This window comes from Pipra filicauda, unplaced genomic scaffold (genome assembly GCF_003945595.2).
Source record: "Pipra filicauda isolate LSUMZ 115617 unplaced genomic scaffold, ASM394559v2 scaffold222_size1277272_pilon, whole genome shotgun sequence".
In the NCBI taxonomy this organism is placed as follows: Eukaryota; Metazoa; Chordata; class Aves; order Passeriformes; family Pipridae; genus Pipra; species Pipra filicauda.
The window spans coordinates 908,476-928,516 of NW_024104335.1; the positions used below are offsets into that span (position 1 = coordinate 908,476).

Here is a 20,041-nt window from a genome sequence, read left to right on the forward strand (position 1 = left end):
ATGCCTATAAAACTATTACTTACCTGGGCTTCCAGAACTTTAAACCGTTTTTCTTGTTCTTTCAATCCAGTAAAATATTTAGACAAATTATCCACCCTGTGGAAACAAAGCAGAACACACTGAGCAAAAAGGAAAGGCCTCAGAAGGAATTGTGAAACACAAACCCTGGGTAACTTACTAGAGCCATGGCCCCTCACTGCATTCTGTGCTGCTCAGACATCCCAGAGCCCCCTAAAAGTTTTGTCCTTTTGAAGTGTTCCCGGAAGTATTTATTGGACAGAGCAGCATCTCTGGAACACTCTCATGCACCTGTTGCTCAGATCACAGCAGCCCTTCAGCTTCTGGTGAGGGCCACGTAGCCCCAGCTGCCGTGGAAATCAAGGGCAGCAGAAAGGAACCTTCTGTCTCTTCAGCCACTCATGTGGCTCTCCCACCTGTACCAAGTGGAAACTGATCCTGGTGTGAGAACTGAGGCCACAATATTTTCTATCTACACAGGAGAGGTAAGCCACCTAAAATTTACACAAGGTTTCATTTTTGGGAACTGGCTTGACATTCAAATCCATTTTTTCATGCAGTCCAAAGGAATTGTGTAGGGAACTTCCATATAGTGCCTCCAAATCATGGAATTATCCACATGCTTTCTGCATCCTTCAGCTCTTCTCCCATCAGTTCCTTATTCTTAGCATCTGATTCCCCATAGGCTTGGCAAATCCCTCTCCAGTTTCTCCTAGCTACTTACTTCAAAGTTTCCCTCTAAGAGGTTATGTTCCAATCACATCTATGTGAAAAACCTGCTGCTGGGTGGGTCTAATGCATTTTGAGATCGGTTCAGTGCAAAGTTCAAAGAATCACTTTCTGAGGGTTTCATAAGATTTCAAAAATGCACTGCTACCACCTAAGAGCAAAGATAAAAAGCCATGGGTTTGGTGGTGTTCATCTGAACCTTTTCTAGTCTTTCTGGCTCTCCTATACCTGAAATACTGTGAAGCTGAACAGATTCTCACTTTTCCCCTTCAAGCAGTAAGCTCACCTACAATGTACCATCTTTAAAGCATTCCGGCTTTAAACTAGAAAAGAGTATAATAGTGCCCTTTGTTTGAAAGCAATTACACACATATTTGTTGCTTTATCTGAACAATTAAGCTCTCACTCCTGGGGTTTGTCAATGATCTGCTTATGAGAATAAAGCTTAAACCAATATAATAATTCTAAATTATTATGAATTAAGGGTCCATGTAAATTAGAGGGAGAAGAGTATGTAAGGACACTGTTTTGGTCTCCAACTATTCTATGAGTTAGATGGAGGTTTGTTTCAAAAGAAAGCAGAGAGCACAAGACAATTTCCATGGAACTTTCTTCTTGTGGTAACTTTCACACCCACTGTGCCTCTATTTGAAGTCAGTTTTATTTTAAGAGGAAACCGCTGGAACAGGTATTAAAAACTTCTTTAAAGAGTGCTCTGCTGTCTGGCTTTCAGTATTGCCTTAGATGTTTCTGTTTCCCCTGTGTATAACTACTTTGTGTCTCATTGAAAGGTTTAAACCTCTGAATACCAACTTAGGACTTTAGCATACTAAACCAATTTAAGTGGTATTCTTGGTGGGGAGATATTTTATAGAAATACGTAAATGGAGACTCCGTCATGCCATAAAGCCATAAATATTTGTTCTTCTGCATCTGTGGGCTGGGGTTAATTCAAGGTATCTTAAACTTCTATTCAAAAGTCTAAGCCATCAAAAAGTGTCATTCCTGTGTTTCATTCCTACAGGGGATGAAATTACATGTGCTACAGCATAGCAAACCAGCTGTTTTTCCACCATTTCTTCATGAATATAATTTCCATTAAACTTGACTGCAGATTTAGCTGGAACTTACAGGTCTATAGTTGTACATCGAAAGTGACAAAAACTCTTCTAATATTGTAGTGATGCTGGCCTCTCACATTTTTTCATGGACTGTGTATTTCCTAAGTGCATTCCAGTTGGACCCTTCATATAACCTTTACAAGCACTTCAATGTTGATCTCATTCAAAGCTGCACTTGCAAGTTACACTTATTGTAGGTCAGAATAACATACTTATTAGATGTGGCCTTCAGCCTTTCTTCATTGCTTTCTTTCTTTTCTTGTTCAAGGTTTACGAGATAATGTTCCTTTTGCACCAGCTCCCATGTTATGATTTTTTGATCTAGGCCCACTGGAAGATCTCTTTCTGTAGGAAAAATAAATTAAGAATTATATTTAACTCCCTTTTCTCTTATACTAGTAGTGAAAGGCTGATATGCTAAAGGAAAGTGAAGTCTTACCATTGCAGACCCTTTGTAATTGCAGGAGTCATGTTATGAAAATGAAGTAAAGTAAGTATTTTATACTTTTTTCTTGTGATGGCAGGCATTAAACCTTTTTGCAGTTAGATATGACTCCTGAATTTTCTAGAGAACAGCATTAACCAAGTTCTTGGGTTTCATTTAAACTCATTTACAACCTTAACGGACTTAATATTTTAGCCCCAAAGTATTCAATGAGCAGAGCTTAAAGTGCATCTGAACATTATCATCTAAGCTTCTTCACTAGAGCAATTATAAGTGGGAAGGACAAACTGTGAATAAATCCCCCTGCCTTGAAATAGAAAGCCTGGCATTGTTGCTGTCAAGTGTCCAAGCCAACAAGAGACCTCAACTTCACACGTGTTTTGAATGGAACATACTAGTTTTGCATCTTCCTAGAAACTGGTAAAAGGGCACACTTGCTGCGTGCTGCAAACACTGCTGAATCTATAGCCTGAGTGGTCAGGTACTTGCTTTCTTAGGAGAAAAAAGAATTCTTTTCTTTGAAGCATCTTCAGCAGCACGCTTTGCTAGCCAGGAGGAGCATGTCTGAAAGGGAGCTTAGTGAGAGGGCTACGAATTGGTCTAGTCTGAGAACAGTTCTGCTCCAAAGCCCACCATCACCCTGTGCATGAGAAGTAAATAGGCTTATTATAAGACACTACCAAGTTTGCCATCATGATAGAAAGCCCCTTCTGTATTTACCTGAATTTCATCTGCTCTTTTAATTATAACTTTTAAGATGCCACCATTTCTCTAAGAGTGCTTGTTCTCTCTCCGTGTCTCTGTATTGGGAAATTCCGCTGATCCTAATAGATTTTTAGACCTGGTATTTGTTTATAGGGTTACCCATAATTAATAATTATTAAAATTCAGGAGCAAATGAAATAACTATTCATGAAACCTATCAAATTGCTTTATTTTCAGAAATCAAATTCCTTTAACCTGTTTTATATGGTAATAACTATGATGCATAAAGAAATGCATTGTGGGAAACTGTTTACGTTATAAACCTTAATTTTTCATTTGTCATCTCCTGGCACTCTTAAAAATAAATTGTGACTCTTGGCTTTAGGAAATCTGACTTGCTCTTCTGTTTTGCCTGTGCACCATGTCTTAGAGAGTGTCAGGGTCTCCAGTTGCCTGATGTTTGTTAGCAACTCACCCAGATGTTTTTTTTTATGTTCCATTTTGTTGAAGAGTCTTCTGAGAACCAGAGTTATGTGGTTAATAATGATAAATGGTGGTGCTAAGGCAGGACGGCCATGATATTCCACAATCAGATTGTAGCGCTGAACTTTCCAGAAGATGTCTGTATTGCCCTGAACAACTTGAAAAGTATAACTGTAATTGGAAGGGAAAATAAAATTGTATAACTGTTTTTACCACAACAAGATAAACATTATTATTACAAATTTTAGTCCCATATTTACTTTAAAAAAGGAACAGCAAGCTCAGCAAGTAGTTTTAATTTCATCTAAAGATTGTGCAAATTCTTAGGTATTAAAATAATTGCAGTTGCAGTCTTCAAATGTTAAAAGATACATTTGTTTTAGTTTGGTCTTGGAGTTTTTTTAAAGAAAGGTAATTCTATTTCACTCAGAATAGATCAGTAAACATGCCACATCAGTCCTTCAACCAAATGAATCATTATTAGCCGTGTTGACAAGCATTTCCCTTATGTGTGGATCATACACTGTTAAGTCTGCCAAGTTTATGTCTGCTTTGCACTTGCAGTCTTATGCTGCAGCACAGCCAGGGACCCAGACCCTTCTATGCATGTTTAATTGAAGTTTTAGCAGTCAAAGAGGCTTCTTTTCTTCTTATCTTCAATGTGGCTAGAGTGAGGATGATGAGAACCTAAGAGCCATATGATCACAGAATTCTGCCTATCAATCCCCAAATAATATTCATCAGGAAAATTGCAAGTGTATTCCTCAATAAGTAGCCAACAGCAATGTAGTAAATGTGGGCATTCACTTAAACCTTTGCAGCCTCTGTCTTGATACTTGGTGAAATCACTCTTACCTGAACATTGCAATCAGGAGATTCATAAGGAGAACATTTGTGACTAGTAGGAAGATGACCAGCAGAAGTATGACAAGCCAGTTGGCATAGCTATTAGGACACGATGGTGTGTTTTCCTGCAAAATCTGTAGTGGATTAAATGTGCAGTTCCTGGGATATGTTCGTGATGCTGCAAAGAAAGATAGAGAAGTAAAAGAATAGTTTTGACAAATCCTACTGCCACATGTTTCTTAGTGTGGGGACAAAAGCTTTGCATTTTGGTGACCAAGATCTCTGATTTTCAACAAAGAATGGCAAGAATTACAAATTGTTCCTGAGGTTTGAAGTAATGCATTTCATAGCTATTTCAGTGCAAATAAAAAACTGAATCAACACCTCTAAAGATGTCTTTCTTTAAGAACTATTGGCATGGATAGATGTGTATATTTAGTACTTTTACTGTTAAAATAAAAATAAAAATCAAGGACAATGATGATATTGATTACTAAAATGAGATTTAACACTGGCTGCATATGAGCGCTAGCACAATTTTGTTCTGAATATTTTACAATCATTAAAAGCTTAAACCAAATATTGTGGTAGTATTTTTGTACTGCCCTTTTTGACTACTAGTAGGACCATAAATACGAGACTCTCTTTACCCCAACAGGGCAGTTCTTTGACTGCTTGAGCTACAGAACTTTCTTGCAGTTGAAAGATCATTTGTGTGCACTAACATCCAATGTCTTTAATTTTGTGAAAATGTAATCATGTCGTGTACGTGAAGAGACATTGCTTTATCCTGCAAGACATTTGCAACCCTAGGACAGTGCAGAGCTCCACAACTTAGCTGCTCCTTTAGTGGCAAGATGGCTGTCATAGATGGCTTTTTTAGTAGCATTCATCAAAAAGGGGATTGTATTGAACGGGAACGGGCTGGATCCTTTTTAGACTGGTTTTGAGTTCTCAAAGTCAAACCGAGTTTGTGTTCCCCTAAATGCTTGTGTCTTCGCAGTCCTTGTGCTGGTATGTGCATTAGAGGAGAAAACTCAGTAAAACTGGGAATGGGGTTCCTCGTAAATTTAAACTGCTTTGAGTATGTGAGTTTGCAGTCAAGGCTAGGAAGAACATCTGGTTCTACTGCATCAGACTAGGGACCTAGTGCTGTAGTCTGTCTCCAGCCATGAATTAAATCCACAAATTTGGAGTAGCATAATGATATTTACTTTTTCATTCTCCATGTTTTTCACTAGTAATTCTTTTTGCAGCTGCCACAGATAACCCCAGGTCATACTTGTTAAAGCATGCAGTTATATCAAAGCTCACCACGGCTGGAACTGCTTTCACCTTATACTTATCTACACTGACTTTCATTTGATGATTTAATACTCATGAGGCTCCTCTGCATCTCTTAGGAGTCAGTGATGTAGTTTTGTCAGCAAATTTTGTTCTCCTCATTATCCATCTCCTTTTCCATATGTTTCATAAAGATGTTAAACAGAATAAGCCCCAGAGGGTCCCAGGACAAATTACTCCCTTCAGGAAGTTGCCCATACAGTTAATTATTTTTTTCTCTGTTTCTTCTAGCCAGTTATCTATCCAGGTGAAGACACCATTTGAAGTTTCAATGGAGAGAAACACACATTTCTAGGGAATGCTACATATGACCTTTTTCCAAATGAGGTGAATCCTATTCCAGAAATATTTGTCTCTCCAATTACCTTAATGGAAATAAGAGTGACTGATTGTGCTGTGCATGATTACACCATGGGCATTTAAAACTAAGTGAGATGAGGCACACTCCTGCTCTCTTGTCTCACTCAGACTTTTTTGGCTTTTCTAAGACATGTTTTTTCTTATTAGGGAGAGTGAACATGAAAGAATGCTTACCAATTAGCTTCTGTGTATGAGATTTTTTTTTTGTTCCATTTATATTACTCTAAGTTTGAATCCTACTTCGTTATTGCCACTGACATTTAGCACTGTTATTCTGGCTAAATGCTGTGGTGTTACTTCCGACTTCTCTGGGAGATGACCTATTAACGTGTTTCACCTGCTTGCCTATAAAAGTTCAAATGTTGCCTTTGAACTTTTATGTCTAATTATTTCTGTGTCTTGTGATTATTTTTATGTTGTTTTGTTTGCAATGTTGCACATAAGCAATTACTACCATTATTTGATTTGGGCAGCTTTATCTCCAGAGTAAATAAATGCTCTAGAGGAATATTTATTCTAAAATATAAGTGTTTGCTTATGGGCAGAGCGGTACTGTTTTAACACTGTCACGTTAAACTACTACCAAAATGTATGGAGGTGCTATTATTTCAGTTTACACAGGGTTATCTGGGTCTAGGTAAACTGAATGGAAATGGATCAAAGTGAAAGAAAGTATGCCAGCCTTTAAAACTGCAAATCCTTGTGTGAATATTTCAGAGACCTTGTCTAAATAGGGCCTGCCCTTATGCTCTATTGTACTTCCACCATGCATGCTATCTCTTTGCAAATATACTATTTATGTTACAGTAATGTGAAAACTTTTTCCTGTAGGACAAAGATTAAAAAAAACTAAAAGGAGACAATACTTGGAAGGAATTTCATACTCTAATCAAAAGTGTGCATTAAAAAAGGCCAAGTTAGGGGGACAGAAACTTCCTTACTGTCTATTTCATCCAGTGGAATCTGGCCAAATATCTGAAGGTAGGGCCGATAAAGCACCCTTCTGAATATCCATTCCACTCGGCTGTCATCGGGATGGAGTAGAGCTTGAGTTGTCACACCGTAGGCAATGAGCCACACACTCAAGAAAAACAGAAAGAAGAAGACATCCTTCATCTAAAAAATAAAGGGGGTGGGGAGAAAAGGAGCAGTGGCTGTGATACCATCATCAAAGAACAGTGGTCTTTCTGTATGAATATGGTCCAAATAATTCTGTTTCTTTACAACCTTGTTTAGGTTAAAGGAGGTGGAATATGATACAGTTCCAGGCACAGAATTCCTTTCCTGACCTTGCTGTTTTCATATTGTTCTTGGCCTGTAATAAGCATTTTTCTTTGATAGCTCATTTAGATAAAGGCATGTTTTAAAGTAAAACCTTGCTTTCCAATCATCTAACATTTAAAAATGAAACACGTTTTATCTTTTAAGTCAATCTCACTGTATCTTTAAATGCGTATTTTCTGTGAGATATCTCAGCACTATGGACTGCTTTACTGTCAGAGTTCTGCTGCAGCAGAGAATCCCAGTAAAAGTCAGTGCTCATTGATGAATACTGAACCACTGAGAGAGCAGACAGCGAAGTCTGCAAGGATCAGGTTGCTTCTGTCTTCAGTTTTCTAGCTAAGTGATGCATCTAAAGGATTGTTTTCAGGTCTTCCTGCTTTTAAATATTGTGTTTCTTTACAGGAGCAGAAGTAATTGAATCCTAAAACACTTACTTAAAAAAAATCTAATATGCATTTCAAGTGCAATAATTTTTCCCTGGTGGAAGAGGAACACTTCATCCTCTTCCCATCTAATCTGACAGAGTTCATTAGGGACTGTAGATTCATTTCAATTAGATTATTGCATTGTACAGTAACCCAAAAGCATAGGCATTTCAGACCTCCAGGATGTTACTTGGAGTTCTAATAAGAAGCAGGGTCTCCAAACCAGGCAAGACAGTCTCTCTGACTTTCATCAATCTCTTTTGTTTTCTGGATGATTTAAAATTTAGCAATGCTGCATGACTGTAATTGTGCCATAGTGATGTGAGAGTGGTAGGAGGTATGGAAATATTTTTTTCCAATGTGCACTCTCTCTGGGAACGGGCATTCTTCTGGCATTGTTCTGTCATTTTAAAAGTTAACAGATCTGTTTCAGCAATTCTGTGGCAAGGTTATAAAGAAGAAAAACTGTAAGAGACCATCTTGGATTGCATCTCTGTTTAAGTAAAGGAAATTATCTTGCTTGAACCCCCTTGATGAACCTTTAAAGAAAGTTTCCTCTACTGAAGTAACTTTCACTGTTCTTTCATTTGATGTAAGGTTCAACATTGAACTACCAAAGCTAAGGCATTGTGTTGGCTTGGATGGGGGGAATATGAAAGGTCTCATGTTGTGGTTTTGTCTAGGCTGCTGTTTATGTTCTTATTTGGATCTTCTCAGTCCGTGTGATATGTTGCATGACTTCAGATGCCAACAAAGTAGACATGTTTATGTACTTGTTCAAAGCCCTGGTTTAGCTTGGTATGCAGCAAAGGAAGGGTTAGGATCTGGCTTGTTCCCTTACAATATGAACACCATACAAAAGTATGCTGTAAGCTGGATAATGATCAAGAGTAAATATTTATTTGCCATTTACCCTTTTGCTACTTCAACCAAATGTCATGTTAGAGTTCCAGTTATTGCATTTGTAGATAAATCCAACAGCTTGCTAGTTATGTTTATTCAATGTATAGGCTTGTTTAAACTGCAGAGCTTTTACTGTGTTCTGCTGTGAGTCACAAATCAAATATTTGTAACTCTATAATAGCACTTACAATTAGATGAACTCTATTAATTGGTTAGCATGAGCTAATTGACCTTGAGGATTAACTTGCCTAAATAAAAAGCTACTTCAACGTAGCAATGCATACCCAAGTGCAGTAGCTGTAGTCCCAATGTCTCTTTTCCTGCAGAGTGGTAATAAATAAAAATATTTTATCAACATCTGCCAACATATGCTTACCAAGTATTAGTATGTTTTCATTTTAACTTGGAGCTAAAAAGCACAAGTAAAAATAATTCCCGTGGCAAATTTGTAACTATCCTTTTTCGTGGATTTTTTTTTTCACTCTTGTTGCAAGAAACATGATCTGTTTCCCGAGGAGGAGCAGAGTCAATCAGACCTGCCCTTCTGTGCATGGCCTGTCATCCATCTGAAGTCTTTCCTCTGGATGCAGACAGAGGAAAGTAGGAGGAAGAGCAGTAAGTCAAAGATTCTCTACTCTTTGTTTGCCAGACCTGAGTATAAATTATTAGGTAAGGTACAAGGATTAGTAAATTTAGACCAATTTATTACACTACAGAGCTCTTCAGAGGGATCTATTTCAAACATTGCATCTAATATTCAGGGTAATATGCAAAATAACAAGCCTTAAAAATAAAGATATATTATAAACTTATTTCCTTTTTAAAGAGAAGATTTCCTACTCTCCATTTCTTAGAAGGCACAGGTATTTATCTGAGAGAGACCACACTCTTACCATCCTTTCCACAATTATGATCTTCGGTCCAAGTTGTTTGTGAATTGCAAAAATGTGTATAAGCCTAAGTGTAAACACCATAAAATCAATGGCAAGTATTGTACGGCCGGCTTGGAAAGTTGAGTTCAGCATCCTGCAGAACACAAGAAATGAAATATCAGATCTCTGCAAATACTGCTGAGAAGTATTTTCTCAAATACAACACTTAGGTTCAGGGCACAGCCTACTTAGGAAAAGGCAAGCACTTTGGGGCTGTGGTTGCAGAAGCCTGTAAGAGGAACCTGCCACAATGTCTGTACATTGATGACAAACAGCCAAAAGATGGAGGAACACTGTTTTCTCTCTCTTGTCTTGAATGAGGTTTATTAAAAAATAAAACAAAAACTTCACAGCTTGAGTAAAAGTGATTTCCAAAAACAAACACACAAAGCAGAGCTTTTCAGTACATGTATTTGAATGTATCAATATGTCTTTTTGTGGCCTCTGGAGTAATTTCTATGATTGCAACAGAATTTTAGAGGCTCCTATTGCAGAAACATGTCTCAAAGTTTGTAAGAATAAATGTCACTGTCCTCTTGTGCATTAGACTCTGCTATCAGCTGATGTACATAGCTCTTGCTACTGATGCTGACCACATCACATGGAACAAATATATACCTGCAGGTTACCCCAATTATGAAAAGAAAGATCGCCACCATATCACATTTATTCCAGTTATCCTCCACATACAGTTTAAATTTTTTCATTAAATTTGTGTCTTCATCTGTATAGAAACTCTGAAAAAGAGAAATAATCGTTATTGACCTATTTCACTACTTCATTGTGAGCTTTAACATAATACCTGTTTCCTTTTTCTCTTTCATTATGAAAAACAAAACCAAATTCCTAGTGTAATAAGAAAAAAACAAAGCTGAAAACATAAGCTCAGTTTACCATCCTAAAGCACAGAAGCTGGATAAAAAAGAAAAAAATATTTTTATTCTTGTGATAATAGTCTTCAGAATTTTTGAGGCCTGATTTAAGATTTTTACAGAAGAAAATCTTTACTGTAAGGTTGGCGAGGCACTGGAATACATTGCCCAGGGAGGTTGTGGTTGCTCCAGCCCTGGAAGTGTTCAAGGCCAGTTTGGATGGGGATTTGAGCAATCTGCTCTAGTGGAAGATATCCCTGCCCATGGCAGGACGTTTTGGAACTAGGTGATCTTTAAAGTCACTTCCAACCAAAACCATTCTATGATTAAGTCAGCATTCGAGCTGTTAAATAATACAACTTCCATGCTAAATTCAATTTCTAGACATTGCTATCTAAACAGCATGAACAGATTCGCATTTGTGTACTGCAGTTGTCAGTAAGGGCATATTTGATTATCTAGACAAGGAGTTGGGTTTCTTAATTGGGTTTTAGCCTGGCAGTCTTCATGTTTTACAGGTTTATAATGAAATGTTCTTTGTTCCAGATATTTTCCATGTCCTCCTCTGGTTATGGCCTTGCTGCACAATTTCAGATAAATTGTAATAAACTGGGATCCCCTTCCCTATTCCTTTTGCCTAAGTAATGAACACCTATTGGTTCTTCCAGAGTGAATGATTGCAACTTCTTTTTTTCTGTCTAAAGAGAAGAGCTTTATGCACTCACAGTTGGCAACACACTAACAGCATTGTTAACACAATATTTCAGTTGTTAAACTGAGGACACTCCAAAACCAGTAATGGGAGAGTAATGGAGAAGAGGTTTTGAGGGTTGGTAGGTTTGGTTGTTTGGTTTTTTTAAAGAAAAGCAAACCCAGAAGAGATCTGCTAATGTTTTGCATTGAGAAATATTTTAGGAAAAACACAAATAGTCTTAATCCATTTACTTAGGCTTTTTTTTTTTTTAAACAGTCCCCAGTGACGAAGAATCTCTTAAAAGGATGTAGAGTTGTCTGCTGTGTTACCAGGTGTAGAACATAACTTCTAACTTACATTGTTTGTAGTGGGAGGACCCACCTAGTTCTGGGGAGTGAAATCAGGAAGCAACTTTACAAAGTGAAGAATATCTGAATGTTGGCAGCCCACTTGACTTGGCTACAGCTGGAGTAGGACAGAAAAACAGAGATGGAGCTATAGATTTATGTGGTGGAGGAAGAGCTTGCTCTGGAAGAGAGGTGAGATGTTTTGGATAAGGTAAGTTCTGTATTGTTCACCTGTGTAAAACTGCACTTGACACTTGAAATCTTCAAGCTTGTACATCTGTACAGATTGCAGGTCTATTGAAAAAATTGTTGCAAGTTCTAATGTGTTATTTCTAAGATGATGTAGGTCACTTACCTGTCGGATCTCTTCCAAGACAAGGGTAAACACCCAGAAGTATAGTATAATTTCTTTAACAGATGGACCCTCAGGTGGAGGTGGTTTAAAGTCCACTAAAAGGACATAAGTAAATAGAAACAGAAAAGCAAAGTACATTATAACATTCCCCATAAATACAGTTACAGGGGCACTCCAGAATTTTCTCCACCGGGTAAACATGAATGTTGCCCACGCTGTGTTTTCAGAAGGGTTCTGTTTTTCCAATTTAGCATTTCCTCTGCAAGTGGAAAAAAATATAGGCTCGTGACAATTTACTAAAATTAGTTCATGGGAATAGGCTCAATATTATTCTATATAAAGCTTCTTGTCACAGGCAGATGCTGGGGATTGCAAAAATGAAGGCTGTAGAAGTCAGAGCAATCACATTACCATAGCAAAAATGTTTCAAATCAAAAAGAAGGTTTTGAAAACCAAAGTCCAATCAGACTTAAATGCACATTCTTGTTATTTCAGTTTAGTTGTATTAATATGATTTGTAACCTCATTGTGTTTCAGCATGTACTGCAAACACTGCAAATATACAAGGAGAGGGGGAAGGGGGCTAATTACTCTTTATCATCCTAAATAATAGGAAAGAAAAGAAAATGGCCAATGTAGTTTGTGAATCAATTCTTAATTATTTTGACTCTAAAATTTTCTTGAAGTGTTTGCATGCAGAAGTTCTTGTTGTTGTGATTTTAAACTTTTGACTCCATCTCAAAGTGCTGGATCATACTAAGCATGATCCAGGATCATACTAAGCATCTTGACTATCCTTGCTGGAGTCTGATAGAACTACTGAAGGAATACTTTGGTCCTTTGCACAACTGGCATCTTGCCCTTTATGATTAAATTAGAGTAAATTGCAAAAAAAGAAAAAAAAAAAGCAATGTAGAAGTCTTTTAGTAAAAAGAGTTGACCTCATAAATTATGTATTAAGGTAGTCTTTGAGTCTTGTGGAATTACACAAGTATTTTGGTAACCAAAGGGAAATTTGACCTGTAGATCTACAGTTGTTTTGCTGTGTTTAGGAACATGAAGTGGTGTCTATTGGCATTGGAAATTATCCTGTACAAAAAATGCAAGTTCCCTGTATTTGATAGCAATTTGATCTTAGTGTGAGGATTTGTTTCCACAAAAAATGCTCTCCTGTGTAAGCTAGCGATGTTATTGGATCTTTAATTTGCGATTCTGACTCTGAGAAGTGTCATCTCCAGCAAAGGATATGCACACTAGGGTTCAATTTCACTTCACAGAAAATAAACAGTGATTCTTCACTGCTTTTTAATTTCCTCTGACAGTCTTGCTAATTATTAAATACATTTGTTACAAGGAAAAAATTCTCCTCACAGCTAATCTTTTCTATGTGTCTGATTCTGTGCTATCTCTCAATTTATGACATTATAAGATACATTCCCACGGTAACAGGCGAATATCATAAACAGATAATTGCAGTTTTACTGTAAGATGCTGAAATAGATCTGGGAGGAAGAGATCCTCCTTGTTAAAATAAATTGTTAAGATAATAGCAATTGGAACACACAGTGTAATGACCAAACCATGCTACACTCAAGATATGGGAGTGCTTTATGATATTGCTTACAAGTAGCTCCCAAGGGGCAGATGCTTTTACACCTATTTTATAGGTTAGGGAGGGAGAGAGAAGAACTAATGATTTTCTCCATATACCAGCAGTTAAATGCCAGAAGTAAAAATAGAACCTAATAACTCTGATTTGGTCCAGGACTTCATACTGCAGATGATGCTTCCTCTCTCTACCATTGTTCACATACACCTGAAGTTCTTTTTAAATCATGGAAAAGCTTAATACAAGTGGCTATTTAGCACTATTTAACCACTAAGAGTCTCTGTACCAATCAAAAGCTGCTTATCCTGACTTAAGTCTTTGTGCTCTCCCAGGTTTTGGCAATGAGTGTACGTGTGGTAGAGACATAGGATGGGTTTCAGTTCTCAGTCACAGATCTATGAGTGGCCGGGAGCAACTGACAAAATCTTTGTGCTCAGTCACCCATTTGTGTGATGCTCCCTCTAACTCATAACGTTCCCCAGGGCTCATCTTTTAAAATATGAAGGAAGAGAACTAGAATGGTGAGAAGCCAACTCAATATAAAATTCCCCAGTACTGGTGTGTGGAAGTACACCTTGGTAGGAAAGTATGCAGTGATGCACTCAAATAATGTAAGATTTTGCTGAGAACCTTCTTTCTGCTCAGCTCAGTAATATGGTAAGTTCCTAAAATCCAATGTATACCAGCCACCTTGAGCTAAAGGGAATGTCAGGAAATGCTATTTGATTCCCAAGGTATTAAGTAGATTCCTTGTTCTGTAGAAATTACCTGCTCAGAACAAGTAAAGTGGTGTCTCCTTAAAGCAGTGCTATATCCCTGTTTATCTGCTATATTCCTTTCAGAGAGCAACAACAGCAGTCATCAGAGGGCACAGCACTTTCTGAGGAGTAGTGATTTTCTTGGTTCTTTAGCGGCTCCTTAGATCATTAACTGGTCACTAATCCACAAGAAGTGTCCTGTTTTGTGACTGTTGTCATATGAGTTATCTTAACTAATGATTTTAAACTTACCTATCTTCTTCCTTGGAAAAAAACAGTGTCTTCTCTGTATCCCAACTGTCCAGCTCTCTTGATGGCTCTGGCTCATTCTTTGATTGTTTTTCCTCACTGTAAGGAAATAAACTCATTAGTTGAAAGATGATGCTTAGTCATTTTTCACTGTTAAATTGGCATTAGTACAGAACTGCTAGCATGTACTTATCTTGGACTTGCTCCACTGGGAAGCTAGCAAATAATGCATAATCCTTACCTTTACAAATTCTGTTTATTTTTAAGGAGAAGGCTGAAGTCATCCACGAGATTCAGAGAAGTGATAATTGGCATGCGTCACAAAAATGGAGCAGGATGCTCAGTTTCTTCAAATTAATTATGATTTGAGTAGAAATAAACCCCTCAGTCAGTCTTAGAAGACAATACCCCAATTCTCCATTCCTAGTTACTCAGTAGCAATTAAGAGAGGAAATGCCAGAAGCAGTAGAGAATGTGTCAGTTCTTGCATTTACAGGTAAAGGAGGCCAAAAAATGGAAAATTTGAAAGGATTACTTTGATTATGAATCATAATTTAAACTTTTCCATGAAAACTGTGCCAAAATATCACATTAAATGAATTTGTGAATCTGGCAGCCAGTATGGCAAGAAGGTCATCTTTAGTGATACTGGCAGAAGGAAAGTCTTAAGTCAGCAGTGCCAAAGAAATTTTTCTCTTGATTTATGTGGTTTAACAGTTAATCAATGTATTTCATAATAACATGTCATTCCATAGTGCCAATTCTGATGATTTGTATATGATTCTATGAATGTTATGAGGTTTTCTTAAAGTTTCAGATTCTGGATTTTTATGACTATCTGAGCATCTTGGCTGCTTTTTTTTATTTTCTGTTTTTTTTGTTTGGTCGGTTTTTGTTGGTTTGTTTTTTGGGTTTTTTGAGGTATGGGGGTTTTTTCAAGAAAACCTAAGATTCAGGTCATCTTCATTGTGACAACAAGCTGAAAACTACAAGCTCCAATGGTATGCCTGCAGAAGACTAATCTGAAAATCTTAATTGATTTAATGTCAGTCCTGTGTTTTTAAACTTAACTTATGGTTATCAAGGCTTGTGCCTGATAATACTGCCTTGTGATGGCTGTTTTCCTTGAAAAGATACAGAGGTTTGAACCAGGCATCTCCAAATCTAGAAGAAGCAGACAATGCTACACCTGGAGATATTCTAAACATTACTGTATAGAATCTGGAGCTGACAGAATTCCAACAGGCTTTTCTGTGGACTGTGCAAAATAGAAATGATCTATATGAAACCATGGCATTGATATTTTAAGTATGAGAACAGGCACTAACACAGGATGCACAAATCACTGAGTCCCCTAGAAAACTGATTTGGTTAATAGCAGTCCTTTTGACACTCTGAGGCAATATTACTGTGAGTCTGAATATTTTTTATGGCTTATTTTTCATCATTACTTATCTCTTGCATCCAAATAGTTATGTTTATACCTGAATGCTATTAAATTTGTGTAGATTAGGAAAGGACACCAGAACCCACAGATTAACTTCAGGATCCGTGTGCTCGTAGACATGTCTCCCCACCATATTTTTGTCAGGAAGGCCTGAAAGTCAAGAAAACAAGAGATGGCTTTAGCACCAAAAACCCATACTTGCAGATGAAGTGCACCTATGTTCTGTGACACAGTGAATGGTCTGGAAATCTCGAGAGCAGGCACACCTTCAGAGCAAACAGGCACTCTGCATGTCCTTCTGCAGATGTTGAGTATGCAAAGAGTTATTAAGAGACCAGTGGAAGAAACAGCAAGTCAAATGGAATTAAACAATATCTGTAGTACTAAAAAGTGCAAGTCAGGCACTGGGAACTAAAAGCACCATCACTCTTAATTTGGCTTCATGTATGTGGAGAGAATTCAAGTTGTGAGAGCAAAGCTGAATAGTAATTTGATTTAACTTTTTTCTATGAGCTCTTTCTTGAATCTGAACAAGGAGTTACCTCACATCTTGGAGCAGCTTCATCATGCCCCAGGCAGATTTACAGTGCTTTTCTGATGCTTCTCTGTGAGCAAGGATTGAATAAAAAGCAAAAAGCACACAATAGATAAAAGGCTAAACCTTCTCAGCACACTAGTCTGTGGGCCAACTGGATGAAAGGGTGGGCAAAGGGGGAACTATGTTGCTTTGGCAAGGACATGGTATAATGTCCTCTTCATATGGTGCTAAGGAGAGAGGAGAGTCCCTTCTCCAAAGAGTGGCTCTTAGGGGAATGCATTTCATAGTGTTGTTCAGTTGCTGTGCTATTCTCTTCTGTGTCCAACTTAAAGCTCCAGGGGTATATAAAACTTACCTGGACACCGTCATGTGCAAAGAAAGACTTTGCATCTGCTTCTGTAGCCAGCTGAAGGCAGGTGGTTTTGTTCCAGTACTGATTTTTCCTCACCAACAGAGCAAATGCTCTCTCCTCACTGTTGTGGTAGCATTCACTAAACAGTTCTGTCAAATGAAGGAAACATAGACAAACAGATCTTGTAATTTAAAAGAAAAATTAAAAAAATGCTGTAAGGCAAGAGGGCAATGTGTATAGGAGGCAGCACAGCAGCAGCAAACCCTGAGCACTGCCAGATGCTCCTTGCTACACCAGAGACTTCTGCAAGACTGCAGTAATTGAAAAGAGCCTGAGAGAACTAAGAGGAGGTGGGAGGGAGAGAGGAAGGGTGCTGGACACAAGAATAACTCACTATGGCCTTATGCGTGTGTGTACATGTTTTGGGGCAGAGGGCAGATGAAACAGATTTGCCTTGGTAAAAAAAAAATCACTGTAATTTTAAAATTGCCTCTTGTTACAAAAAAATCGAGTAAATCTCTCAGTACCTTCCTTTTACTTCTTTCTATCTGTATGCACTCTTCTCAGCACGGGGCCTCTGGCAGGTTTGGGGTTTGGGTTTTGTGTTTTCTGTTGGTTTGGTTTGGTTTTTTGTTGGTTTTAGTTTGTTTGTTTGTTTTGTTCTGAGTTTGGGTTTTTGTTTTGTTTTGTTTTCTTTCTTCTTCAGAAAGCATAAGCAATTTCTTGGAAACGTCAATATTTGTTACAGTCTCTCCTCTGTAACTGCTTCATGTGGAGCTTTAGGTAATATCAAGCAAAACTGTATCACTTGGGTGATCCACTTACACTTTGAAGGATGAGTTGCCATGCTGTCTCCACTCTCCTGGCTAAACAAAAGGAGCAGCTCAGCTTTGGCTTGTAGACAACAAATCCTTGGTTTTAAGATAGAGGTATTTGACATCAAATAATATTAGACTTGCTAGGGTGTTATGGCATAGTTGTTTCCAGAGAAACTGGTCCTGGAGCTTAGAAACTAGGATAAATAGTCCAAAAAAGTCAATATTTTCTCATTAGACAAGATCTGGATTCTTGCGTCTGTTTCATTCTACTGATTCACTTGATTATCTCAGTACCTAAGCCAGCCTACATCTTGTTACACTGTGAGGGCTGGAGAAAGGATCAAGTGCACTTAAAATAAGCCAATATACAGACATCTTTTGGAGTTGATGTGGTATTTATCACTCTTAAAGAAAGTTTGTTTATGTAATATTGACAGCATTATCTGGGCCAGAAACTAAAACTGAGGATCTGATCTAATACTTATCAAAGCCAAGGAGCAGACTCCTGGATTAGGCCCTGTAATTCCATGACTAAATTACTTGAGTCCTGTGATTATATGAGAACCTGATTTTTAATTTTTGTGAACAGTAATGGGCCCGTGACAAGAAGGGAAAATGTGATCTGTGTATAAATACTGTAGCAACGCCTGCATGAGCCTTCAGCTGCTTGATGTACAAGCTTCAAGGGAGAGGAGCCTCTGCATTTGCTACAATGTGTGGCATATTTTAAAGCCCTCTGTTCATGGCAGGTCTACCCTCAGGTATGGGTTGAGCTGAAGTCAGGTCAGCAGAGAAGCTTGTGTGCAGACATCTGTTTCTAAACCAGGCAAAGGGGAAAGGGCTCAGCATTCCGGCATTGCAGATGCCTGGATGCTTTACTGCTGTAGGGAGGGGCAGCTTGTCTGCTGCAAAACCAGTCTGAGCCTCACTGCAGTTTGCAGTGCAGTTAGCCCTCTTCTGGGTGAGGTAATCTCAAATTATTTTTAGCAGCAATGACAAAACCTTAAAACTTGTTGCTTTAGTGGCCCTTACAGAGCAAGCGTGATATAGCAGGAATACCAGGCTGCTGTGAGCCTGGAAGCATTTTGGTTATTCTATCTTCCACGTCACTGTAATGTACCTCGTCCTCAGATCAGACACTTAAATATCAACAAGCAGCAGGAGAGTAATTTCTTCCATGCATTTCAGGGGCCAGTCTTGGTTCAGTGATTTTTTCCAAAATGATTAAGTCTTTCTGTGGTATCTGAATGTTTGGGACTGCCTGTGCTGCAAGGCTGTTAAATTATTCATGAGAATTGACCTTTTACACCTCAAACAGTATTTTTTTCACTTGCTTGCCTTCCAATGGCAGTTACTTCTTAAATTTTTTGTGCCATTCAAAAGATGCCATTACTTACCAACAGCGAGCTGCTCATACTTGGCCTCTTTCATTATACAGGCTGCTTTGGTCTCCGTCTCCAGGCGGGACATCTCTTTAAGGATCTTGCAGGCTGCCAGAGCTGAAGCTACACCCTCCTGGCCCTGTAGAATTGAAAGGAGTGCTGCTGTCACCCTTCACTGGGGGGCATTTTTGAATGGAGGAGACTCCACTAAGGAGCACATCTAACAACAAGAAATTCATGCGTATCTCCCCTTCCAAGAAAAATTTTTGCTCAAATACAGATTTGAAAGTCCAGAATATTGATTGAAATGACAGTTTTGATGATTGAGAATTGAAAACCATATATTCTGGATGCCCTATCCCTAGCAGTGTTCAAGGCCAGGTCAAATGGGGCATTGAGCAAACTGGTCTAGTGGGAGGGCCCATGGCAGGGGGGTTGGCACTGGTTGATCTTTAAGGTCACTTTCTACCCAAAATGCTATGATTCTGTATTGGTAGTTCTTGTGCCTTGTAAGGCTGGAGACTTCTGGGTCCAGGCCCTTACAGGGTCCTGATTTGGGGTAGCAGTCAAAGACTAGAAAGAGAATAATGTGCTATGGAAATAGAGCAATACAGTCTCACAGTGCTGAGATACCTCCAACATGGCTGTGCTGAGACCCTGCATAAGGAAGTAGGAGAAAGGAGGGAGCACAGCTGGCAGAGGCACAGTAGTGTCACAGAGCAGAGACGTGCCTTCTGGTCACAGAGCTCCACAAACACAAGGCCCTGCAAGGTGCTGATGCACACGCACACACACTCGCAGCCTGAAGAGCTGTGCTGCAGTTTGTCCCTCCCCATGACTCCCTCCGTGCCAGCTGCACTCCTCTGGAAGGTCAGGGATGGAGTCTGATAGCTGTTTCACTCTGTGGGGGCAGGGAGGCTCCCAGATGCAGGAGACAGGGCCTCGGTTGTGGGGGGTTGTAAAACAGCAGCCAATTATGCCAGCTTGAAGCTCAGCCTTTGAGAGCATGGTGCTGTTGTTCCCTA

The 20,041-nt window shown here is 38.6% G+C and overlaps 1 protein-coding gene across 1 annotated transcript in view; it reads right to left on the bottom strand.

The window, feature by feature from the left end:
- The window catches only part of TRPM5 (transient receptor potential cation channel subfamily M member 5), a 38,830-nt gene that overhangs the window by 2,011 nt on the left and 16,778 nt on the right, over positions 1-20,041 (bottom strand). Inside the window, exons 11-22 of the mRNA XM_027724164.2 lie at positions 19,032-19,155; positions 16,820-16,965; positions 15,964-16,076; positions 14,483-14,578; positions 11,864-12,122; positions 10,214-10,332; positions 9,557-9,689; positions 6,993-7,167; positions 4,357-4,525; positions 3,494-3,672; positions 2,081-2,213; positions 24-96 (exon numbers count right to left, since the gene is read on the bottom strand). Coding sequence (XP_027579965.2) covers positions 24-96; positions 2,081-2,213; positions 3,494-3,672; positions 4,357-4,525; positions 6,993-7,167; positions 9,557-9,689; positions 10,214-10,332; positions 11,864-12,122; positions 14,483-14,578; positions 15,964-16,076; positions 16,820-16,965; positions 19,032-19,155 — 1,719 coding nt within the window. The remainder of the gene's footprint in view (positions 1-23; positions 97-2,080; positions 2,214-3,493; positions 3,673-4,356; positions 4,526-6,992; positions 7,168-9,556; positions 9,690-10,213; positions 10,333-11,863; positions 12,123-14,482; positions 14,579-15,963; positions 16,077-16,819; positions 16,966-19,031; positions 19,156-20,041) is intronic.